Source organism: Sceloporus occidentalis, unplaced genomic scaffold (genome assembly GCF_023333645.1).
Source record: "Sceloporus occidentalis isolate IW3139 unplaced genomic scaffold, rSceOcc1.0.p SCAF_5, whole genome shotgun sequence".
In the NCBI taxonomy this organism is placed as follows: Eukaryota; Metazoa; Chordata; class Lepidosauria; order Squamata; family Phrynosomatidae; genus Sceloporus; species Sceloporus occidentalis.
Genome location: NW_028316985.1, coordinates 83,610,641 through 83,633,891, shown reverse-complemented (window position 1 = coordinate 83,633,891; position 23,251 = coordinate 83,610,641). Strand labels below are relative to the sequence as shown.

General features: G+C 37.1%; 1 protein-coding gene across 4 annotated transcripts in view; it reads right to left on the bottom strand.

Annotated features, from left to right (window-relative positions):
* RELN (reelin) overlaps window positions 1–23,251 on the bottom strand; it is a 354,155-nt gene that overhangs the window by 38,485 nt on the left and 292,419 nt on the right. For all 4 annotated transcript variants that reach the window (XM_089524577.1, XM_089524576.1, XM_089524579.1 and 1 more), the window contains 7 exons: window positions 20,872–21,101; window positions 18,788–19,008; window positions 15,525–15,672; window positions 9,598–9,856; window positions 5,052–5,301; window positions 2,308–2,476; window positions 373–513 (listed from right to left, as the gene is read on the bottom strand). In XM_089524577.1, coding sequence (XP_089380703.1) covers window positions 373–513; window positions 2,308–2,476; window positions 5,052–5,301; window positions 9,598–9,856; window positions 15,525–15,672; window positions 18,788–19,008; window positions 20,872–21,101 — 1,418 coding nt within the window. The remainder of the gene's footprint in view (window positions 1–372; window positions 514–2,307; window positions 2,477–5,051; window positions 5,302–9,597; window positions 9,857–15,524; window positions 15,673–18,787; window positions 19,009–20,871; window positions 21,102–23,251) is intronic.

Below are 23,251 nucleotides of genomic sequence, written 5' to 3'. Positions count from 1 at the left end.
ACAAAGAACAACCGGGCCCTCCACTAGCCATATTCAGATTAAGGTTATATTGTTTATTTATAGTTCTATAGTTGTATATCTTTTATTGGGATTAGTTGCTTTTCTTTACTGTATTTTATATTTTATGATTTTAGATTGTGTGCCTATGGCAGGTTTTATGTTCTTTTGATAACTCTGTAAATTGTCGTGTAACATTTGGTGCTATATAAATAAAGGCTAATATTCCAACAATATTAGGTGTGACTCTGCTCTAGGCTATTCCACTAGCATACCTTTGCTAACATGATTGTTACCAGCTCTTACATATAAGACATCACTTTTCAGGTTTCTGTGCCATCAACACTCTTTCTCCCATAAGAATCCAATACTTACACACAATTCCCCTGAGTGCACTTCCCATGGCCACTGCACATATCTATGCAGCCATCACCTATGTAGACGTTATCTATGGCCCATGTTTGCTGCTTGTCAAATGGAGCTGGCTGATGCCAACGGAAACGAGTTGCCTGGGACCTTTGGGAAAGAGAAAGAAATATGAAACAAATACCTCCAGAGCTAAACCATGAGAATTTCCCTATTCTGAGAACTCTATTTATCAACAAATACAGGTTTTTCTCTGTATCAGCTCCCTGATTGTGAAAGAGCTGGCTCTATTACAGTTGAGCTTCTGGACAGTGGTTAAAATGGAACTATCTTGTCTGGTCTTTGGTTTTAAAAATTGTTTTTAAAACTGGCTTTTATTTATTTTTTTTAATCTCAGTTTCAAAGTAATATTTTAATTCACATATTTTTGTACATTGCTCTGAGGAGCTTAACAAGTACAACAAATGAATAAATAAATAAATGTTCTTAAACATGTAAACAGTAGATGGCAGCATTCGACTTCATGTTAGGCTTCCATTCCCAGCGAAGAATATCTCTATTACATACATTGCACCCTATGAGTTATTTATTGGCTGAATTTATGTCAGACCACCACCATCTAGTTAGCCAGTGCGTTGCAGTGGTTTGAGCATTGGACTTTGACTCTGGAGACTAGGGTTCAAACCCCAACTCGGACATGAAACTTACTGGGTGACCTTGGGCAAGTCACATACTCTCAGCCTCAGAGGATGGCAATGGCACACCCCCTCTGAAAAAAACATTGGCAAGAAAACCCCATGATAGGGTCGCCTTAGGGTAGCCATGAGTTGGAAGTGATTTGGAAAGCACCCAACAATAACAAACCACCATCTAAGAAGTTACCAAACTTTCAGGGAAGCCTTTGGAATAAACATGTCTTGGAAATCAAGAAAAACTGTTTCATTCTGCATCAGTGTGATTAAGTTTAATATTTAGGACTAATTTAATATTAAGCCAAATTTTAAAATATAGGGCATCAGGCAGTTTGGCTGCAGAAATCACATTAAAATAAATATGTATTGAACAGGAATGAGAGCTAGCATGGTATAGAAGTCTGACTATTGGACTAGGACTCCAGGGTTTGAATCCCTATCCAGTTATGGAAACCCATTGAGTGACTTTGAGCAAATTACACTATTTCAACCTACGATTAATGCAATGGCAGCCCTTCTCTTAATAAACCATGTTTCAGAAAACCCAGGATAGGGTTGCCATAAATTGGAGTTCACTTGAAGGCACCCAACAACAACAAATTGTCAACAAATACAGATACACTCCTGGCACAGTTTCTATCAAATGAATGGGTATTGTAAGGAGCCTGCAATACTCTTTTTCAGATCCTGTTCATTCCAAAAGGGGTGAGTCTAGGAGAATGTCCCTGAGGCTCATGCCCTAAATTTTACCTGAGAAACAGTTGCTCACTGAAGATAAGCTAAGATAAACTGTCTGTGTTTTTTTCAAGCCTGAAACTACAAAGTATATTAACTGATATTGATCAAGATTTATTAAAGACTTTGGTGATTTCCCCCCCATCTACAAATGAAAACTTAACAACTTAAAATATAAAAACAGTAGACTGTATACAAAGGTTCCCTTCTAACAAAGGAATCAGGAATCAGTCGACTGGGGGATTACATTTTCCTTCAGAAATGCTCTTTCCACTCCACAGAAGAAGAGCTCAAGAAAGAAGTAATACTGGATTACCCATTCCATTCCTTTATTTATTTAAAATATTTATACCTGGAGATGGTTTCTAACAAAATCTAACAACAAAATAGCAATGATACACATTAAGAGGATACACAAATAGAGAGTGCAAGTGCCTCTGCATAACTTCTGTGGAGAGGCATAGCAGACACTCTGTTTCACATTTATACTAAATCTGCTACATCAGATGCAATTTACCTGGTATAAGGAGGCAGTGGCAAAACAATCCTTGTCCATTTGTTGAATGTGTCTGATACCAGAATCCTCTGCAGGTGATATTTGCTGCATTCTATGTTAGTGGGAAGGCAGTCTCTTATTACTGGGTGCCATGTCAAACCAAGATCTACTGAGTACTCCAGCTCAATAGCTAAAAACATTGAAATGATTAAATTATTAAAATTATATGATCAGTGTGATCAGTAATATTCCAACTACAGGATATTACACAGATCTGTAAAAAATGGTATGTACAAATTCCCTGTCTATGGTCTATGAATAAACACTTTGATATGTATTTGTTATGTTTGCCATTGAAAGCAATGCCATATGAGTAGCATCTGTCGTCATGTGAATCTCAGTGTGTGTTTTATATCCACTGCATTGCTTATGAAAGAAAGGGTATTTGGATATGTAACTGGATGCTCATCTGACTGTGCATTCTGCTGAAGGTAAATGCAGACAGGCCATCTGCATTGGGATATATGTTTTGATTGATCAAGAACTGATTTAAAGCATTCAAGCTGATATAAAAAAATGACATGATGGGAGATGTGTAATTATTGAAAACTAAGTGTAACATAGAGCTGACGGTGTACACTATGAGAGGGTATACATCTTTAGTTCAAGTCTTCCCACAGCTACAAACGCTTAAGATGGCATTAAGCAAGCCACCACTATCAGAACTTAAGTCCTCTACTGCATCTGTCATATGAAGTTCATAACTGGCCTACTGGGTTTTTACAAAGACTATTGAGATAATGTAGGTGGAGAAGTTTAAACAATGCAGAAAAAAACTAAAACAAATGAGTGGGGGATCTCTTTGCAAAAAAAAAAAAAAAAAACAAAAAACAAAATTCTGCATCAAGGATATGATCTTACTAGAACTGGCTCATATACGTGCATGTATCTCTTGATTTATCATTATCAGTTGATTCCTTAAAATTTGATGACTAGCAGTTAATTATCTGAATTGGCTCCTTTGAAAAACAGCGTGTTTAAGCAAAAAAAGTGTGTTGGGAGTGTCAGTGTAACAAGGAAAGTTATGCGTTAAATTGGAGATAGCTCATTCACACATGCAAATCATTACTTGCATCTGCAATCACAAAGTGATGAACACAGATGTGAGAATTAGCCCCTAGTAACTGCTAGTGATCCTGATCCAACTTGTCAGTTCTAAAGTACATAATCTTTAATTTAACACTAATACTGTAATCTTTTATGGATTCTTCTAGGAAGAAGTCTCATTAAATTCAATGTGACTTACTTATTAGACATGCATAGTTTTGCACTGTTAATTGCTCACCATACTGACTACAAAGACAAATTTACAATTAAAAAAAAAACTCTTTGGGATCTGAAGTCCTAAAAGATACTACATACAATTTATATAATAACCACATAATTTCCGAACAAGTTGATATGTATCATTTTAATAATATCTATTTATTATCAACTTGACAGTCTCACTAAATCATAGATGCTGACTGTTCTGATTTCCAAATAAAATAATGATTGGCTAAGGATGCAAACAGAATGAGGCAGGAAAAGTAAGTCAAGTAACAGATCAATTACAGCTCTTCTTAACATTACCAGTTGTAATGAACTGCAGCTCTAAAATGAAGTGCAATGATTATGTTTAGGGCTAGTAGTTAATTTCACGATTTAAATAGCTTCACTACTTATAAGCAAATTGGCTAATCTACTTTAAGGATTTTCTTTAAGCCTCATTTCCATTTTTACACAGAATTTTGAAGTAATTGCCTGCAGTTAACTGACATACAAGATCGAGTCTTGCTGTGGTTTAACTTAAATCAGCTGCATGCCAGTACAATTTACTCCTAATTTATACAGGAACAAACAAAATCTAAGGTAAAATTAATCTCTGGAGTTACAAGAAACATGATACACCATAATATGCAGTATGATGTGGAACCAGTATCAGAAGAAGATAATTATCCTAGAAATTGCTTTTTCCTAGATCTGTGTTACTCAGAATAAAGAATGGCACTCATGCAAGCAACCAGTGATGTGCATGTAGAAGCTTTGATGCACAGACAGATAATGAAGGGCTTCATAATTCATTGCATGAATTATCTGGTTCTAGTACTCCAGGATATGATTGGGACTAAGATATAAGGAGAAAGAAATATATCTATCTTTATATATCTATATCTATCCTTACAGCTCTTGGGTGAGGTCATGCTAAACTGATGAACCATGCATGACTTCATTTGTCCCCTTCACAAAGTAAAACAGTCTATAGTTTTAATTAATAAAATAAACTGTGTCCCTTGTGAAGTCAAAGGCTTTCATGGCCGGCATCCATAGTTTTTTGTGTTTTTTTCAGGCTATGTGGCCATGTTCTAGAAGAGTTTATTCCTGACGTTTCGCCAGCATCTGTGGCTGGCATCTTCTTTAATGAGAACACTTCCCAAATAGTTATGCCTTGAGTTTTCATCATCACCCGGGATCTATATACCTGTCCCACTGTATTTCTATTCACATATAGAAAATTCTTGGATGTTACATCTTCAGTACATGCAAATCATAGGTGGGGGAACCTGAAGTAAGCAAAGGTGGAAACAAGAAATCATGCTTTTCTAGTAGAAAAAAAATCCCTCGTTCTCTAATGAGTCTAGTGTTGAATGAAAAACAACAACCAATCACACAGAGAAGAATGGAAAGTATGTGATTTGTGCAGATGTGTGTGTGTGTGTGTTTACCATAGCAGGAGTCAGTGACAGAGCAAGATGCAGCGAAATCTAGCTGAAGGAAAGAATCTTCATTGACAGCAATGTCAGTGGTTACAACATAGCGGGTGTTTGCTTTCTCAATGAAGACCAGGGCATCCCCAGTAGAACCGCACACTGGCATTTTTGTTCCTCCAGGATGGAGAAGCCATTTCTTGCTATCCAAGATACTGAAATCATCTTCCAAGACTGTGTTTCCAGAGATATTTCCACCAATAAGGATCTACAGTACAAGCAAAAGAGTTTCATCTACCACACTTTAAAGCAAATATACATTTTATGAAACTTACACATGCAATTCAGGAACAAACATATTTAATACATCTTGATACTTTGGCTCAATATTTCTTAATCTTTAAATACCTCCTAATATTTTGAAAAAATCACCCGAGTTTGCATTAGACAAATCCAACATGTATTAGTAATTATCCTGTTAAGTGTAAAATTCTATCCAGTTTTTCAAGAGGGTGATGCTATTTAATGTAACACGTCATGATTTTCTTTAATTTATATTGTATTTTAAAATGTTTGTCTGTTAGGGTATACAAACCCACAAAGTTTATTATTATATAATGGGACTAAAATAGTTTGTGAGATACTACTGAGTGTACTCCCAAACGATTTCACATGACTGTATTTTTACATTTTTACAGAAATTTGATGGGTTATACTGTACTTGCTAGGACTTACATTTTTGTTTCAGTCAACTCATAAATGAAACCATCATAATCAACTCCGGTTAATTACTTAGTAAATATGGTTGCCTATTGCAGATACTTGAGTAGTAACTTTATGCCCTGTTTCTGTCTTCTGTCTTTCCCTTATATGATTACACTTGAAGACTGTATCTTCTCTGAATAGTCAGGATTCTTCTTGAAACCTGAGTGAAGGTTACTGATATGGTTATTCGTTGAATAAGAGTAATACATGACTTAAATGTTTTTGGTGATGTTTTCTAGTTTAACATTAGTCACAATCACTCAGACATCTGAATGTTCAGCAATATGGATTATGCTTACATCAAAAGCTTCTACTACTAACTGAACAAAGGAACAAATCAGAATCTGTATGTAGAGTGGTTTGTAGATTGCTCCATCAAATGTCCTTTTTGTTTGGGCTGAAAGCTCTTTTGAAGAGTCCTTTCATATGGGTTACGGGATAAATAGATTATGGTCATCAGTTATAATTTCACACATAGAAGTGTCAAAACTCTAATGCAACACTGGTTCTCTAAACCTGTATAATCACCCATACATAGAAACAGTTTTACAATCTTCTAGATATACAAGAATTACTAGTATATTTCAGTTATATTCCTACAGTTATCCAGATCTTCTAAATACTAAAAAAACTACAAGTATTGTACTCATTACTTTATTCCCACAGTAGCTCAGAGTTGTACAAATGCTTCCAGGATTAAACGAACAATGGGTAAGTTCCTGGTGCTGTTATGATTTAAATGAAATCTAGTTTGCTTTCCTCCCTGCCAATCTAGCATTAATTATTTACCTTTCTTTGAAATTCAGGGTAATATTGTTTACTCTCATAACAGCTAATTAACAATGAATAACTATGAACTTTTTGAACAAGACCGTTTTCCCTTTAAGCAAAGGAAAGAAAATAATGTTTTTCATTCCTGACATCAGTTTTCATCAGGAGTTATATTCTGAAGGATCTTAACCAGAGGCAGATGGTTCAGAATTAAACATAACAATATAAACAATAGAAAAAGTAATTATTCTAAGCCTTACACAATGTGCTCAGATCCTCATCGCTCACATGCAATAAGTACAAATTCATTGATTCCATTATTATCATTGACAGTTCCAGCCACCTGTTAGAGTAAAATGGGGTTGTCCTTCCTCCATTCAAAGGATGACTGAAGTGCCAAAGTTAGAGCACTGTCCCAGCGCTGCACACAGTCCAAATATATGACAACTGAGTGTACAGGTCCAAATGTTGGGCCTGTTTTGCACAGTTTCTGAAACAACGGACAAGTTGGATATGGCAGCTTTTTCTTGAATTGGTCAATAACTCTGGGGAAACAATACTATCAAAAACTTTACCTGCACCCAGATCAGAAAAATAAAATCTTTTTTTGCTAGGTCAGTGGAAGTCAAAGAAAAAGGCTGCTATCTTAAGACAGAGCATACAGTTACTTTGCATATAAAAGGTCTCAGAGTCAGTCTCTGGCATTCCAATTAAAAGAGTCTTATTCAAGGCTAGGAAAGGCTTCTGCCTGAAACCCTGCAGGGTTGCTGCCAGTCAGATGAGCCATTACTGGGACTGATGGGTCAGTACTCTGACTCAATATATTACAGGAGCGACATATGGTGATGTTAACTTTGACACCATTGTAACTACGTGTCTGGCTGGCCACAGAATGTTAGACTGGATGAACCTTTGGTTTGATGATCCATCAGGGCCATTCATAAAGTTTACAGGGCAGGGACAACAATTATTCAATTTTGTAAAAAAAAAATCACTGCCAACTCCTATCAGCCCTGATCAGTATGGTTAAGGACATTTGGACTTGTATTCCACAGGAGGAGGCTTCAGTGGGATAGAATATACCCTAAATCTAGTTTTGCTATTTGATGGATGGAAAATGATCTGGTTTGCAGGTGAGTGGGGCACAACAACCTCATTGTTCTGGTCAGATCGCTTCCTTGTCAACCCTCCTCGAAGGGGTGGGAAGCTAATTAAAATTGTCTCTCCTTGGAGACTTATGAAATCTGATGGATAATAATAATAATAATAATAATAATAATAATAATAATAATAATAATAATAATTTATTTATACCCCGCTCTTCAGCCAAGGCTATCAGAGCAGGGAATTTTCTGGCTGATAGGGCTGTGCAATTTGGTACAAGCCTTGGTCTCACTTTATAAAGATGAAGTGGAAAGGGCCACTGATACAAATGCTCCTAAGCTCTCAGCCCAGTACTGTACAGCCCATAATTCACTTTGGTTTACCAGAGATCTGTGGGCAATGAAGAAGCAGGCTGGATGAAGGATGGAATGTAGGGGGTGCAGGTCACAGAAAAAATATGACTGAAAACTGGTCTTCACTGTGTCTATTACGTGGCAGTGAAGTTGGCAAAAATATCTTATTTATGCATCCACTGTTCTATCCTTAACACATTGCCCAGCAGAACTATGCCAAGTAGTGAGGAGCATCTTGAGGTCAAACTCAAAAAAGCCAGGGTCAGAACTCTCAGTTGCTTGCATCCACTCAGAACTTGACACCACAGTTATTGCAGCATTTAGGAAGGTGTCCAGCATGCCATCTGTTTAATTTTCTTGGAATCAGTTTCAGCTGTTGCAGCCTGCTGATATGGACAAGATGGTTGAATTGCTCCGTTCTTTTACACATAATTGTGATAAGCTGTAATGGGCTGGATAAAAGCCAATGAACTGAAGCTAAATCCTGAAGAGACAGAATATGTGTGGACTAGTGGTTCTGTGGTCTGAGAACTAAGTATGCTACCTGCCCTGGATGAGCTGCATTGTCTCTGCAAGAACAAGTGAATAGCTTGGATCTGTCTTTGCCTTTGTCATTGAAACCAAGGTGGATTTTGTGGCTGAGAGTGCTTGGGGCCAGCTTTAATTGGTTCACCAGATATGGACTGAAACAACTTAGCCAGAGTAGTCCATGTAGTGGTAACTTCCCAATTGGATTACTGCAATGCACCCTACATTGGCCGTACAGCAATATAAGGTATTGTTCTTTTGTGGATTTTGTTTTGCCCTGTTATCGGTTGATTGAATATCCCTTCACTTCAAAAACCTTCACAATAACCCTGTGAGGTTCGCAATAACCCTGTCATGCTGACAGAGAGTGACTGCCTTGAAATATGTATAGAAATAATCATTTCAATTTTTGCACAATTTTTTTTTGTGCAGAAAAGTGTGGATTTTACACAAAACATTCCTTTATGCATAAACCATTTTTATACAATTTTCAGCACAAGCCAAATTTTCACAAAAAGTCTAAAAATATGGAAAGTCTTTGAAAAATGCACAAAAATACCAACCATCCCTTGCCTCTGAGAGGAGAAACATTTTGAAATTCTTTATTTTCGCATGCAAGAATGAAATAATTTACTTACTTGGGAACTTACATCCCAAATCCAAGGTCACATAGTGCATTTAATAGATCCAACCCAGTTCATTGAATGGCTCCTATATTCTACTACTGCACTCCACTAACATGGTATTATCCTATGGAAACTCACTTCTGCCATCTCACCTGAATCCATCATAGGCAACTGATTTTGCCTCCAAAAACGTGTACCATCCAGCATATCACAAGAAAAGCAGGGCTGCCACAGAAAAACAGCACCTTCAGATATCATATAGTAAATCTATACCATATCCTGACCCTATAATATGTACACCTCTCCCACTTGCACTAGTCACTTAAGTAGCAATAGATCAGGAAAATGTACATGACATTTGAACATATATATAATGGCATAAGATACTTATGTCCCACAGAAGAAAACATTACATACCTGATCAATTACCCATGGGCTGTAGAAATGTCCATTCTCAGATGGCTGCCACCAGCGCAGACGGGTAGAGGCAGAACGAGCTTTCAAGGGGATTTCTAGGGCAATGTACCGTCCCACATTGCTTGAGTTGCTGAAGAGAAATTCTTGAAGAAGGTTCCAAGTGAGACCCCCATTAAGAGAATATTGTAGCAATACAGGTTGGCTTCTGGGGTCTGGTACTGCCTTACCACAACCCAGCCTCATGAAGAATTGCACAAACCTAAAGTGTTAATAGAGTTACAGTGAAAGATTACTAACTTGAATATACTATCAGTAACCTCAATAATATTATCAATCAAAATAACATTCAGGAAAATATTATCCTTAACTGCATAAAGAATAATAGTGATCACTCTGAGTACGGAGAGCAAAGTTTACGTTGTTATGTAGTTCTCTTTTTTAGGTCACAATATGTAGTAGTTTGCTGTTGTGATGATTAAGTGTTTGCTTTGTTCACTGAAGCAGCATCATAGAGCTAAACAAAACTGTTTATTTATCCTTTAGGCATTAGCATGCAATCAATAAATAGACAGATTTATTTATGTAATGCAAAGTCCCAGATATTTGGTTCTCTGTTGAAATTTCATAATCTTAGCCCAGGAGCTCAGATTATAAAAGACAAAACACAAAAACTCAGCCTTTGGCTATAATCATTACAACAACAACAACAACAACAACAAAAAGAATCAGTCTCTCCAGCTTTCCAGGATTCATGATCTGCAAAAAAGCAGTCTTTTAAAACATAAAAAGTGAAGATTATGTTGTGTATTTAATATTACTAAAACAAGATTAAAACAGGCAGCCGCACTTCTGTTTCATTAAACACAGAGACCAAAAATTTCCCAAAGAAAAACAATCAACACATGAACAATATGTATATCTTTTAGTTTGATAATGGAACCATACAAATGTGTATAATTAGAATATATGTTTAGCACAGCAGTACATCTTCCTACATCCTTCTCATGCTGTTAAACTTTGTAGTCTACATAATCAAGGAATTGGCCCAAAGGACTGCACAGTTTCCTCCACTGGAACAAATTCTGTCTTCCATCCTAAGATCAGCATTGATGTTAATCACGGTTAAAGCTCCTATAGTAGCCAGGGTTTTCAAACTAGGTTCAAATGTTGGTTTCCAATCTTTGTCAAAAGGGATTCTGGCTAATCTTAACAGATTTGATATGTTTGTCTCCTGATGTATTTTCAAAGTAATCTTCAGGGTTGATCAGTTAGATTCTTATTGTTTTGATGTAAAGTTACAAATGCCTTAAGTAAAAAACCTTATAATTTTTTTAAAAAATTGTTAATGATGTGAATAACATTTGTCTTAGCAACTTAGCTGAAGAGTCTGGCTATTAGGAATATAGAGATGTAGTATTTGTGTCTGTCTCACTATTATAGTGTCTGTGTACATATATTTTACAGAGAAACTGAGAGAATGAAGAGATAAAGTTGTAACAGGCTTTGTAAAGAGAGCTACTGGTTTTATTTATTTATCTGATTTCTATGCCACTTTTCCCTCAGAAAGGGACCCAAGGCAGCTCATAAATAAAAATTCCTGCAAAGATTTTACAATAAAATAAAATAAAATAAAAAATAAATACAATAAAAACACATTCTCCATGTACTGATGGAGGTAAATACTCAAGACACTGCTGGACAAATAAGTCAATGATTCCATGTGCTCAAGGATTTTGTTTGTTAATTCTTATCACCATCATGCATATGTTCTTCCTCACAGCATGGATCATATCAAGCACCCTATTACAAAGACACTTATTATTATTGCAGTAAAACAACACTGGGAAGCCGTATGGAGCAGCCTGTCACTGGGAATAGATTAGATTTACTGTAGGTAAGCCTAGGAAAACTGTTAACAATGGTTGTGCATGAACTGTTATCTTTCTTCCATGCTCATTGTTGAAAACAAAGTAACAAACATTTCTATATAAATATTAGTCTAAAAACAAATTTCTGTAGAGACCCAAAGCTTATAGTGCTACTAGAAATACAGTGTTACTAGAAATAGAAAAGCCTCCACGCGTGTGTTTGTGTGTGTGTTTTAATTGCAACCATATTATATGAAGGTTAATATTGTTATCTATGCTCTAAAGTAATATAACAAAAAATAAATAATTAACCTACATATCTGGCTTTATTTAACTCATTAAATTTCTCTGCATTAAAATGTATTTCACATTACTCCTCATATGTAGGTGGGATACAGACCGTCCCTCTGGGGCGGCCTGCACCCACCCCTTTCCCCGACGGATCGGGGCCTCAGCTGCCCTGATCTGCCGCTTTTCCAGGCAGCGGGGAAGCGGCAAAAGGCCGCTTCCCTGCTGCCTGGAAAGGGGTGTCCTTGGGGCTTCAAGCCCTAAGGATACCCCGACAGCGGCGGGGAAAGGGAGAAAGGGGCCACTCAGCCCCTTTCTCTTTGTATCGCTGGCACGGAACGGGGAGCAAATTAATCCGCTTTAAAATACAGCAATTTAAAATAAATGAGAACGAAAACAGAATCTAAATAAATCGAGGTAATTTGCCCCTTTTCGTAATGGAAACGACGGAAAAAATTCGAATTAGTCTCGGAACATAATCCGAATCAGAATCACACCAATATAATCCATTTTATCTGCCAAGTGGGAATGGCACACTGGTGTTCTAGCCAAGATTGCTGTAGGGTGGTTATAGATGACAATTTTTCCAGACATTGTACTCTACATTTTACATATATCTGCACTTGACAGGTGGTGAAACCCCAAATGTTTGACAGAGACAATCAGGCTACAACAGGACAACAGACCTTTCCTGGTGTTTTGGTTCTTTGCCTATGTGCTATGTAATTTGTTTTAATTAAATTTGGATGGCTAGTCTTCATGCATTTCCAAAAAAGACTGTAATGTTTGTTCTAAAAATACAACTTGCTCCATTCTAGAACAATAAACTATTACCCCCCCCCCCCAAAAAACAAACAAACAACTATATTTCTTCTACAAAATCTGAATGAGTTTTTCTTTTCTTTTCTTAACAAAAGAACTATAGTGGTGTTTCTCAAATGTTTAATTTAAAGGGATTCAGTGGAATTCCACTGTGGTTTGGAGTCTCTTTTAATGTTGCCTCCTCAATCAACAGCCACATTCTACAGATGCTTCTCCCATGTCGCTAATACCTAGCTCTATTATCTTGCTCAGCATTCTTGACTGACTAAATATGTTATCTTGACCTGGATTGACACAGTAGAAGAGATAACTGAAACAGTCAAGACATTCTCCATGTACTGTAAGTGGTATACAGTATAATTGGGAATAATTCATTAACTAAATCACAACTACCTTTCATTCAGGCTTTGCCACACAGTATAGATGTCACTGATTGTATAAGTTTTCCTTCTTTTATATCAAGGCGTTCTCCCTTGTTCTGTTTTTCTGAACCCCTAAAAGCATACCATCATACAGATGAAAAAAGGTCACCTTCTCCAACTCCCAGGCAATGAAGGGATCCACAGTAAAGCATCCCTGACAGATGGTATCCAAACTCTGTTTAAAAACCTGGAACAAGTCCACCTTTCTGAAGTAGTCTGGTCCACTGTTGAACACTCTTTATCATCAAGAATTTCCTCTTGATATTTAACTAGCAACTTTTTGGTAATTTGAATTCACAAGAACATCTTCCTTTAGATACATTCTAGCTTGTTTAAGATATAATGTATTAGAAATACTATTCCTATGTATAATTATTAAATGCCAACTTTTCCATTTCTAAGCTGCCACGAGTTCTTTTTTTTTTGTGGGAAAAAGATAGGATAAAAAGCTAATAATAAAATAAAAATTTGGTATCACTCTTTTGTGAATTATGGATTTTTTTTTGTATTTTGCTGCATAACCAACATGGCTATGATTGAATATAGCTCACAGAAAAGTCAATTTGTGAACCAACAATGATATACAATAACCACATTAACATTAACATTTACGTTGCATTTCCAAGTCATACACTTCAAAACAAGAAGAATTCTTTGTTAGAGCTGGGGAAACAAAAACATCAATACTATTTTTTGAATGAGATAATTTTGTCCATAGAATTCCTGCTCTTGGTCAATGAGAATAATGTGGTTATTGTATATCATTGTTGGCTTATTGTTTCGCTGATTAAATGAAATACATATAAATTAAGCCCCATAGCAGGAGATGCGAGCATGCCATAAAATACATCATTTTAAGCCTTTATGTTAATAATGCAAGTTCCAAAGAGATAAAGAGCATATTAAAATGCAATTTCCACAGAGTGTTTAATCAGTTTTTCATTGCTAGATACCCACTAAGGGTCAATGCACAAGTTTCAAGGAAAACAGAACCTTAAAAAGGTCAAAGGAAGGAAGGATAATAGTCAGTCATTCAGTGATTTGTAAACAACAGTTTAATTTAAAACTCATTTGACTTTTTTTCTTAGCCTAATGTTTTAGGCATCTGTCCCCTTGCATCAAACAAGTTTCAAATAGACCCAAAATGACAAATTCAAATTTTAATTTTTAAATAGCTTGGTTCCAATTAAGTGGTGACAGCTTGATCACTATCTGCCGATAAAAGACTGTAAACAAATGCTTGTAATTCAAGGAAGTTTCAGATAGTACAGATCCAGAATGATGAATGAAAAGTTACCCAGGCAATGAATACTGCAGCTTCAGGAATGGTTCACAATGAAGCTGCCTGTTTATGGAGCAGTTAGAATGTAATTGATTTCAGTGAGATGAGATTAATATGCTATTTGTCCTAGGCAAGTGCTCACATCCTAATCTTGCAGACCACATTTTGGTGTATTCATCAAAGATTTGCCAGAAATGACAATGAGAGAGGTTACTATTTACATTATGTGAAGCACAGGAATGGTACAAATCATTTTGGTGCTTAAGGCAAAAACAAAAAGTAAAAACAAAAACCCAAATTCAAATGGCATCACATAGCCCATGAAGACAGAAAAATAATAATATTTTAAGAAATATATTAAAAATTCTTATTGTTTCAAAATTCCACCACAACTAATTGTACTTAGTTTGTTTGGGGTAGCATGCAAAAATCCAATACATACAGTATTCTCTGTGTGCTAATAGTAGGTAAATTACCCTCTTAGAGCACACTGTTTAAGATTCAACTCAAAATGGGCTGATTTTCTTTTTTTCTGAGTCTGGATATATCTCAATCCCAGATTTGTTCTAGATCTCAAGTCATAGGTGGGGAACCTCTCTCAGACAAAGGCCCAAATTCAACTTTAGAAAAGTTTTGATGGTCTATTCAAGAGGTAGGCCATGTGGAAACAAAAATGTAAAAAACCCAAAAACGCAAATTCTTTACACTCTTCCTGACAGTAACAAAATCTTATGCTAGTCCTCACTCCCATTTCAAGTAACGGAAAACGAGCCAACACTTATTCATGTAATATGTAGAAAGCACACTACACTCATATCTCCACATTTGCGCGTTTGACTTTTGCGGATCTGAGTATTCACAGATTTTATTATTATGTTCTTTCTAGGAATATCTAGGTCCTCCAGTACAACTCTGGTCAATTTTAACCAAAAGTTGCACTGAAGGACCTAGAGATTCCTAGAGAGAACATCCCACTAGGCCTTTGTAGCTGCTCCAGCACAATTCTATGGTCAATGTCTGACAGATGTTGACCACAGAGTGGCACTGGAGGACCTAGAGGTTCCGAAAGAGGTGTTCTCTCAGGTAAAAACATAGTGTCTTTTGCTATTTGCAGTTTTTCCACATTCATGGAGGTCCTGTGTCTGTAACCCCAGCGAATGTGGAGGGATGAGTGTATATATTTTTTGTTAGTTAACAGATTTTTACTGTCTCAGTCTTAAATTGTAAACAAGAAGAAAATATTACCTAGCCTGTGACAGATCCATGTCTCGTGTCATCAGCATGCGTAATCCTTCTTCATTAAAGAAAAGATTGTTTCCTCCAGATAAGATCCCACATTTCCTGGATGGCTTTCCACCACTCACCAGCAAAAATCTATCAGATTCTAGCTGACCTGTGCACAAGGAACAGTTATTTTGGGTTTATTCTATGGCATTTTTGCCTAAACAGTTAATTTACATGAATCATTAAGCATAAAGTGAACAAATATTTGTAACATATATTTTTCAACTGTAACATCTTTATGGGAAACCTACAGGAGAAAACTAAACACAGGACAGACAACCACAAAATGTTTTTCACCCTTCAAAAGAAGATTCTGGGTATCTGCTCAATGTGTAAAATTTAATCTGTGAGTTCATGGTTGAGGACAGGATCCTTGCATTCAGAAGAGGTGAGGGATTGTGCATGGTTAACCTCCCAGATTTAATTTCTTTTTCAATTTGGGATTAAATTGGAATTGTAATATCAGGTCCCCTCTCAGAAAACTTTTTATATGTGCGTTCATGAACTGGCGTCATCTCATTCTATATGCCTGCAGTGATGTTCATTGCCTTTATTCATGGGTGGCCAATTCATGCTAAATATGGTTATGTTGGAAAGATTTATGCCACTGCATGCTTCCAAGTAAAATAGGGATACACCAACACATTTGGATTTTTAGGATACATCAGTATATTTATTTTTACCTAAGTATCAAATGCAGTACTTTAATTCTGATTGGATAGTTGGATAGTAATAAGAGGGCATTCAGAACAACTTCTTGCCAGAGTCAGGCCCTTTTCAGCTCTATTGATTTTCGGTGCAAAAGGATCTGAATATGTGCGTTTATGTGAATACATTAGATTCAGAAAATAATACTTATTTCAAATGTCAATTTAAAGGTGCCCCTTTCCCTATGTACTGTGTATTATTGTGGAGGATTGGATGGTTTTGTTTTGCAGTTGTACATTGTGAAGTAATATAAAATATTATGACACATAGGCTGTGTTTCACACCTTCTTTCAGAAGTATCAAGGGGCATATTGGTTGACAGCAATAAGAGAAAGGTGCATTCTAATTTCCATGAGAGACTATTTTGAGGGGATTGAGGAATCCTTTTTGATAGAATGCTTGAAAGCCTGATGAAGGGCAGCAGATGGGGCTGAATTAGTTTTCATTTTGTCTTGCTTTGCTTGCTGAAAAGAGGCTTGCAACAGGAGCTTGTGTTTGCTGAACACTGGGGCTTTCCCTGTATAATCTGAAAGGTATGCTATAAGTATAAGCTTTTACTTTAAGGATTAATTTTGAAGGTACTTTTCAATCAGTGAAAATACATAACCAAGGCTGCATTCAGCACTGCAGAAATAATCCAGTTGTCACCAGTTTTAACTGCTACGACCCAGTGCTACAGAATTCTGGGAAATGTAGTTTGTTGTGGCACCAGAGCTCTCTGACAAAAAACGCTAAATGTCTCACAAAACTACAATTCCCACAATTTCATAGTACAGTGGGCCCTTGGTTTCAGGACCTCCCTCCCCCCAGATACCAAAATCCATGGATGCTCAAGTCCCATTAAATCCCATTAAATGGCTTTCTGTCATTCACTTGTAAAAATCTATCGGATTCTAGCTGACCTGTGCAGAAGGAACAGTTAGATTTAGTCTATGGTATTTCTGACAAAACAGATAATTAGATGAATCATTAGACATAAAGTGAAGAAATATTTGTAACATATACTTTTCATAGTATAACAGCGTTCCTTATATAAAATGGCAAAAAATCAAGGTTTGCTTTTTGGAATTTACTGTATATATATATATATATATATATATATATATATATATATTTGAATACTTTCAAGACATGGATGCTTGGATTCACACATAAAGGATCTGTGGATATGGAGGTCCAGCTGCATTGAGCTATGACAGTTAATGTGTTGTCAAACTGGATTATTTCTGCAGCATGGATGCTGCCAAATCCTACTCTGCAAAGAAATAAAAGATGTTATAACAGCTTAACTGACTGCTGGTTTGTTTCTGGGCACAATTCAAAGTGCTGGTCATGACCAATAAAGTCCCATAAAGCAGTTGCTAGAGCAGGAAACTGAAATTGTACCTGGTAAGGATGGGAACTGAACTTGTATAGGATAAGCTTCTCTCCAAGATGAAGAGGAGCCATCGCTGGGCACCCTTTGACCAGATGAAGGAATAAAGGGCACACTTATCAAATTTGCAGATGACATCAAAGGAGAGGATGAACATTCAAAATGACCTGAATAGATTAGAAAGCTGGGCCAAAACTAACAAAATGAAGCTCAACAGGGACAAATAAGGTACTGCACTTAGGCAGAAAAAAAAATCAAATGCATAGATATAGGATGGGGGATACCTGGCTTAACAAGACTACAGGTGAAAGGGATCCACGGGTCCTAGTAGACCACAAGTTGAACATGAGTGTGATGCAGCAGCTAAAAATGCCAATGCAATTCTAGGCTGCATCAATAGAGGTGTAGTGTCTAGATCAAGGGAAGTAATAGTGCCACTTTATTCTGTTTTGGTCAGGCCTCACCTGGAATAATTTGTCCAGTTCTGGGCACCACAATTCAAAAAGGATGTTGACAAGCTGGAGCATGTCCAGGAGAGTGTGGTCAAAATGGTGAAGGGTATGGAAACCATGGCATATGAGGAGCGACTTAGGGAGCTGGGTATATTTAGCTTGGAGAATAGATGATAAAGAGGTCATATGATAACCCTGTTTAAGTATTGGAAGTGGTGTCATATTGAGGATGGAGCAAGCTTGTTTTCTGCTGCTCCATAGAATAGGACCTGGAGCAATGGATGCAAGCTACAGGAAAAGAGATTCTACTTAAACATTAGGAGGAACTTCCTGACAGTAAGAGCTGTTCAAAAGTGGAACACACTCCCTCAGAGTGTGGTGGAATCTCCTCCTTTGGAAGTCTTTAAACAGAGGCTGGATGGCAATCTATTAGGGGTGCGTTGAATGTGAGTTCCTGTATGGCTATTGTGGCCTCTTCCAACTATGATTCTATGATTGTAAGCATGCAGAGGTGGTAGAATAAGACTAAAGTGGAGAATGCCTCATTGAAGTTAAAGGAGGACTAATATGTTAAGAAAAGAGAGAGAATTTGGTATGGATAAGTTTGGTCTTCCTAATGGTGCAAAAGCAGAAAACCTTACAGAAGAATTCAAACAGAGTAATGACTAAAGAAGTGGCAACCAGGATACCTTCAAAATCATCCTTGAGAAAATCAGGGTTCTTGGTGCTTATTTTGCAGGTTGGTCCAGAATAGCCAGGATCACAGATGCATTTTGTCCCATTGACACAACTACCATGGCCGTTACACATTTCCTCACACTGTGGACCAATATATACATTGTCAATGGCCCAGGTTACAGGTTGAGAACCAGCAGGATAAAATCCCTGGTACCATCTGAATCTCACCAATCTGAAAGAAAATAATATAAACCCCATGGTTAACAATTGAATTGTATTTTGTGTGTATAGATTGTCCTGATGATGATTTGCTATAAACGTATTGCTAAAGGAAGTATAAATAATATCATACTGCTCCACACTGCATGAGAAATGCTGGTTGAAAATTTACAAAATTATACAAGGAACAACAAAAACAACCAATATCTGTGAAATATCTTCTTGTGGCACAGAGTTTTACACAAATTCAACTCACAAAACCCTCAAAATAAAACAAATTGACCTATACAACTTGCCATATCTATTCCCATACCACTTAGTCCCATGCTGCTAAGGGAGGGCAGAAGGAATGGCTATATGTCCCAGACAATGGTAGCTTTCCTGATTAGCTTAACCATGGCTAGTTTAAGATTTCTTTTTGTACATGCATTTTTGCACCACAGAAAGTTGCAAAGGGACATAGGATTCTGTTGGATTTTACTGCAAACGGTTCTTGGCTCAATGTAGATTTAGGAAGAGGATGAAGGGATAGGAAAATTAAATATCCTACATTCACACTAGAAGATTGACAAAGAAGAAACACGAAAGCAAGCAAACAAGAAACTCCCTAAAGAATCTGTGGTGTCTCTATGATTTTGGTATATTATGTCATGGACTGCTTTGCATTTGAATCTCTTTCCCACAAGTGCTGCTGAAACACTGGGGAAAAAGCCTTGATGATTTGGATTATAATAGCAGACATGCAGACTTAAAGGTTTCCACACATTTACGGGTTAATAATAACCAAAGATGCATGTTCATATTTAAAAATTAAATCCTTTGTTTAATTATTCAAAAGGTTTTTTTTAAAAAAGGGTATGTTCCAGTTTTTCATGTAGGATCATATGGGCTGCTGTACCTTGCTACTAAATATGAGGTCACAAGCCCAGTGGGAATGGTTTCTCTTGTAGCAGATTCAAAATTACTTATCACGATATATTTTAAAGGCACAGGATGCTTCCTATGACTTTCTGCAGTTGTCTGAAAGGAATAACATGTTTCCTGTATGAGCTGTATATATATATACCACAGTTCTGAGAAGAACCTATGGCTTTCCAAATTACTATGGCCTAGTAATTTACTGTTATGTCTCTGCATTATACTGGCATTTGGACATTATAACTCCATGGCATTTCAAATATGACAGCTCCTCAGAGTTGTTATCCTAGATTAGAAACATTAGAAGCAAATAAGACATATAACATGCATAATAATTGGGAGGATAAAACACTTTTGAGTTCACTTATTTTTTTTATTCTAATACACAGTTATAAACTACAACATATTGTTGCTATGTGAAACTTGCTTGTTCCCTTTTCTTTTCAATGATCCATATCTTGTCCCAAGATACTCCATTCTTTTCTGTCCCTGCAAGATGTTTCATCTTGCTTTCCCACCAATAGTCAGTATTCTGTGGCTACTGATCATATTCAGTTTATACTGGGCTGAGGATCTCTGCTCACAGGCTTGTCCCAATTTTTTTTTTACCACTGTAAAATTTGGGGTCCTCCACAACCTATTATCTATGAATGGTGGCATTTAGGCTACATAAGCCACAGAACTGAAATATGTCCTATTGAAATCAATGAAACTTAATTAGAGTAATGTGATCTAACTTGGGTTGTTCATATGTGGTTCTGAACACATAGTCTTGAAGCATGTTGCAGTGAAATTAACGAAATGTACTTTCAAGTAACTTTATTTATGCTCATGAGATGTGCGTGTCTCTCTCTCTTTGTGTTTAGCCATTCAGTGTCCTTTTACTATATAAGCCAGTAGTGCAGAAAAAAGTACACATAAAGATAAAAGCTTGGTGAACATCAAGACAATTACATACCCACAGAGGTGTAGCTTTCCAAAGTGGATAACCTCTCTTCTCCAGCCCTGGGTTGTTCCAGCATAATATGTGCTGCTTGGATGATGCTCAGTAGAGCAGAGAGAACTGAGGTAGCTACTGCTACTATAACATAAAGGAAGAAGCAGGTGCCAGGTTGCCCCCAAATCCCGTGAGAATTCAAGTTTCACTGGGTCAGCAGATGAGCTATCAGTAGTGCATCCAATATTAATCTGAAACAGAATAAAGTAAAACCCCAAAGACTGCATGGTCCAAATGTATGGTTATTTCACCACTAGTATACTATAAAAGTGTTATTTTTTCATGAGATTCAGAAAGGACTGTGTCTCCAGAGGGTGCAGTTTCTTTTCAACATGTCTCATGGGCTGCTAAGAGAACACCGAACAGCACCACACGTTCTGTAACAATGAAATGGCAAGAGAAAATAGTGCAGCACTGTTTGGCTTTTTAAAAAAATTCAGAGAAATAAGACAGACAGACAGTGAGGGGCTTATGCAACAAGAACCAGAGTGCACTAGAATATATGGATGTTAGACAAAACCTAACCATGGCACCCTCTGAACCACTTGCCATCAATTACAGGACAGCAGATTTCCAATGAACATTAGAAGGAATTTCTTGACAATAAGAACTGCTTAGAATGGTGATGGAGTCTACTTCTCTGAACATCTTCAAAAAGAGGCTGGACAACTATTTGCTGCTTTAACTAGAGCTTTTGAACTAAGTAGGGGTTGGATTCAATGGTACATGAGGCCCCTTCCAACTCTATGATTCTAGGATTTATTGATTAATCTTTTCTCCATTTGTTATCCTTAAGTTTCTGGGCCAGTCTAAACATCTCTACTGGCAGAGCATGTAGCTGTCTATGATCTAATGTTAGCACTGGGATACAACTGTGTCCACACAGAGAAGACTGTCAGCCAGGAAGACACACACCACTGCTGAGTCTGGAAGTAGTTCACAACTGCTGAGGTTCTTCTGAAGCGGCTTTTAATCTTAGGCCCGGTACAGATTAGAAGAAAGGGGTGGCGTTTCTCCTCTGGATAGTTGCTGCGGCAACTGCACGTCCGCAGCAATGATCCGCCCTTCTCCGAAATGGAGCTCTTTCCCGCGATGCCGCTAAGGCGTCATGTGTGCCCTGGGGCGTCACGATGACGTGTCCTGTGCGTTGTGCTGTTTGGATGTGTCGCACAAGGCACGTCATGGACTTGCATGCCGCATGGATAGCACTGCGTCAAGATGGCACTGCCCATACGTATTGGGATTCGGGGGCATGTGGTTGTTGCAAGCTCCTAAACCCTAAAATCGCCACCAGCACACCGCAAAGCATCCGTTTGTACCGGGCCTTAGTTACAGCAAATACTTACAATCACAATACAGCAATATTTACACAAACCAGCATAATGTTCCGCCCTCAACCGACATTCACACCACTAGACTGTGTACTGGAGCATTCATCCTTATATACACAAACACAACTAGGATTCTGATCGAACCCCCTGCTAATGTTTCATGTAGCTACAGTGACAGTGCAGTTTGGAACTGCTATGACTCATCTCCATGCTCAGGTTGCATCAGCTTCCTCTGAGTCAGTATTTCCTCTTTAAACCACTGAATGCACCTGAGACATTACACAGCCGGGGGCAAAAAAAATACAGACATCTAAAGCTAGTCTTTAATTACCTTATCCAAGAGTGTATCAAGATCTCTCTCATAACAATAAATTAGTACCATATATACAGTATATTTTCAGAAATCTGTAGGTGTGTGTGTATAGGGAGAGAGGGAGAGAGAAATTGTTTTTACATAGTACTTTGGGTAGTGTACTTCAGTAGTAAGAGCAAGGAAATATAAAGATAAAGTATATCTATGCCATTGAATCAAATACTATTTCCAGTAGCAGAGAAATACAAGAACAAGATTCTTTATCCATTATCTTGTCTTGGTTTTTCAGCTTCTTGCCTCATGGAACAACTACAACCTTGTATATTCAGCTCTTCAAATAGCTTTCTAAAATTGCTTTACAGAAAGAATATTAATTATACTTCTGCATGTTTATAATGAAAAAGTGTCCAATTTATTTTCATTTCCTTTGTGAACACCTTTGAGAAAGGATGAGTAATAAATGAGACAGACAGACAGACAGACAGAGCTGAAGTGAAATTCAAATTATTTCTAACTGTAAATGGTAAAAACATAATATTAACACCCCAATGCAGTTAACTTTCTGTAACTAGGTCAACTACCTACTGATATGGCATCTAAAAAACATGGTGCAGTAGATCTAGTTCTTAGAATCCAGTAGTGTGGGATGGCAACTTTACTGCATTATGCATAATAACTCCTTGTTTATCTAGATCTT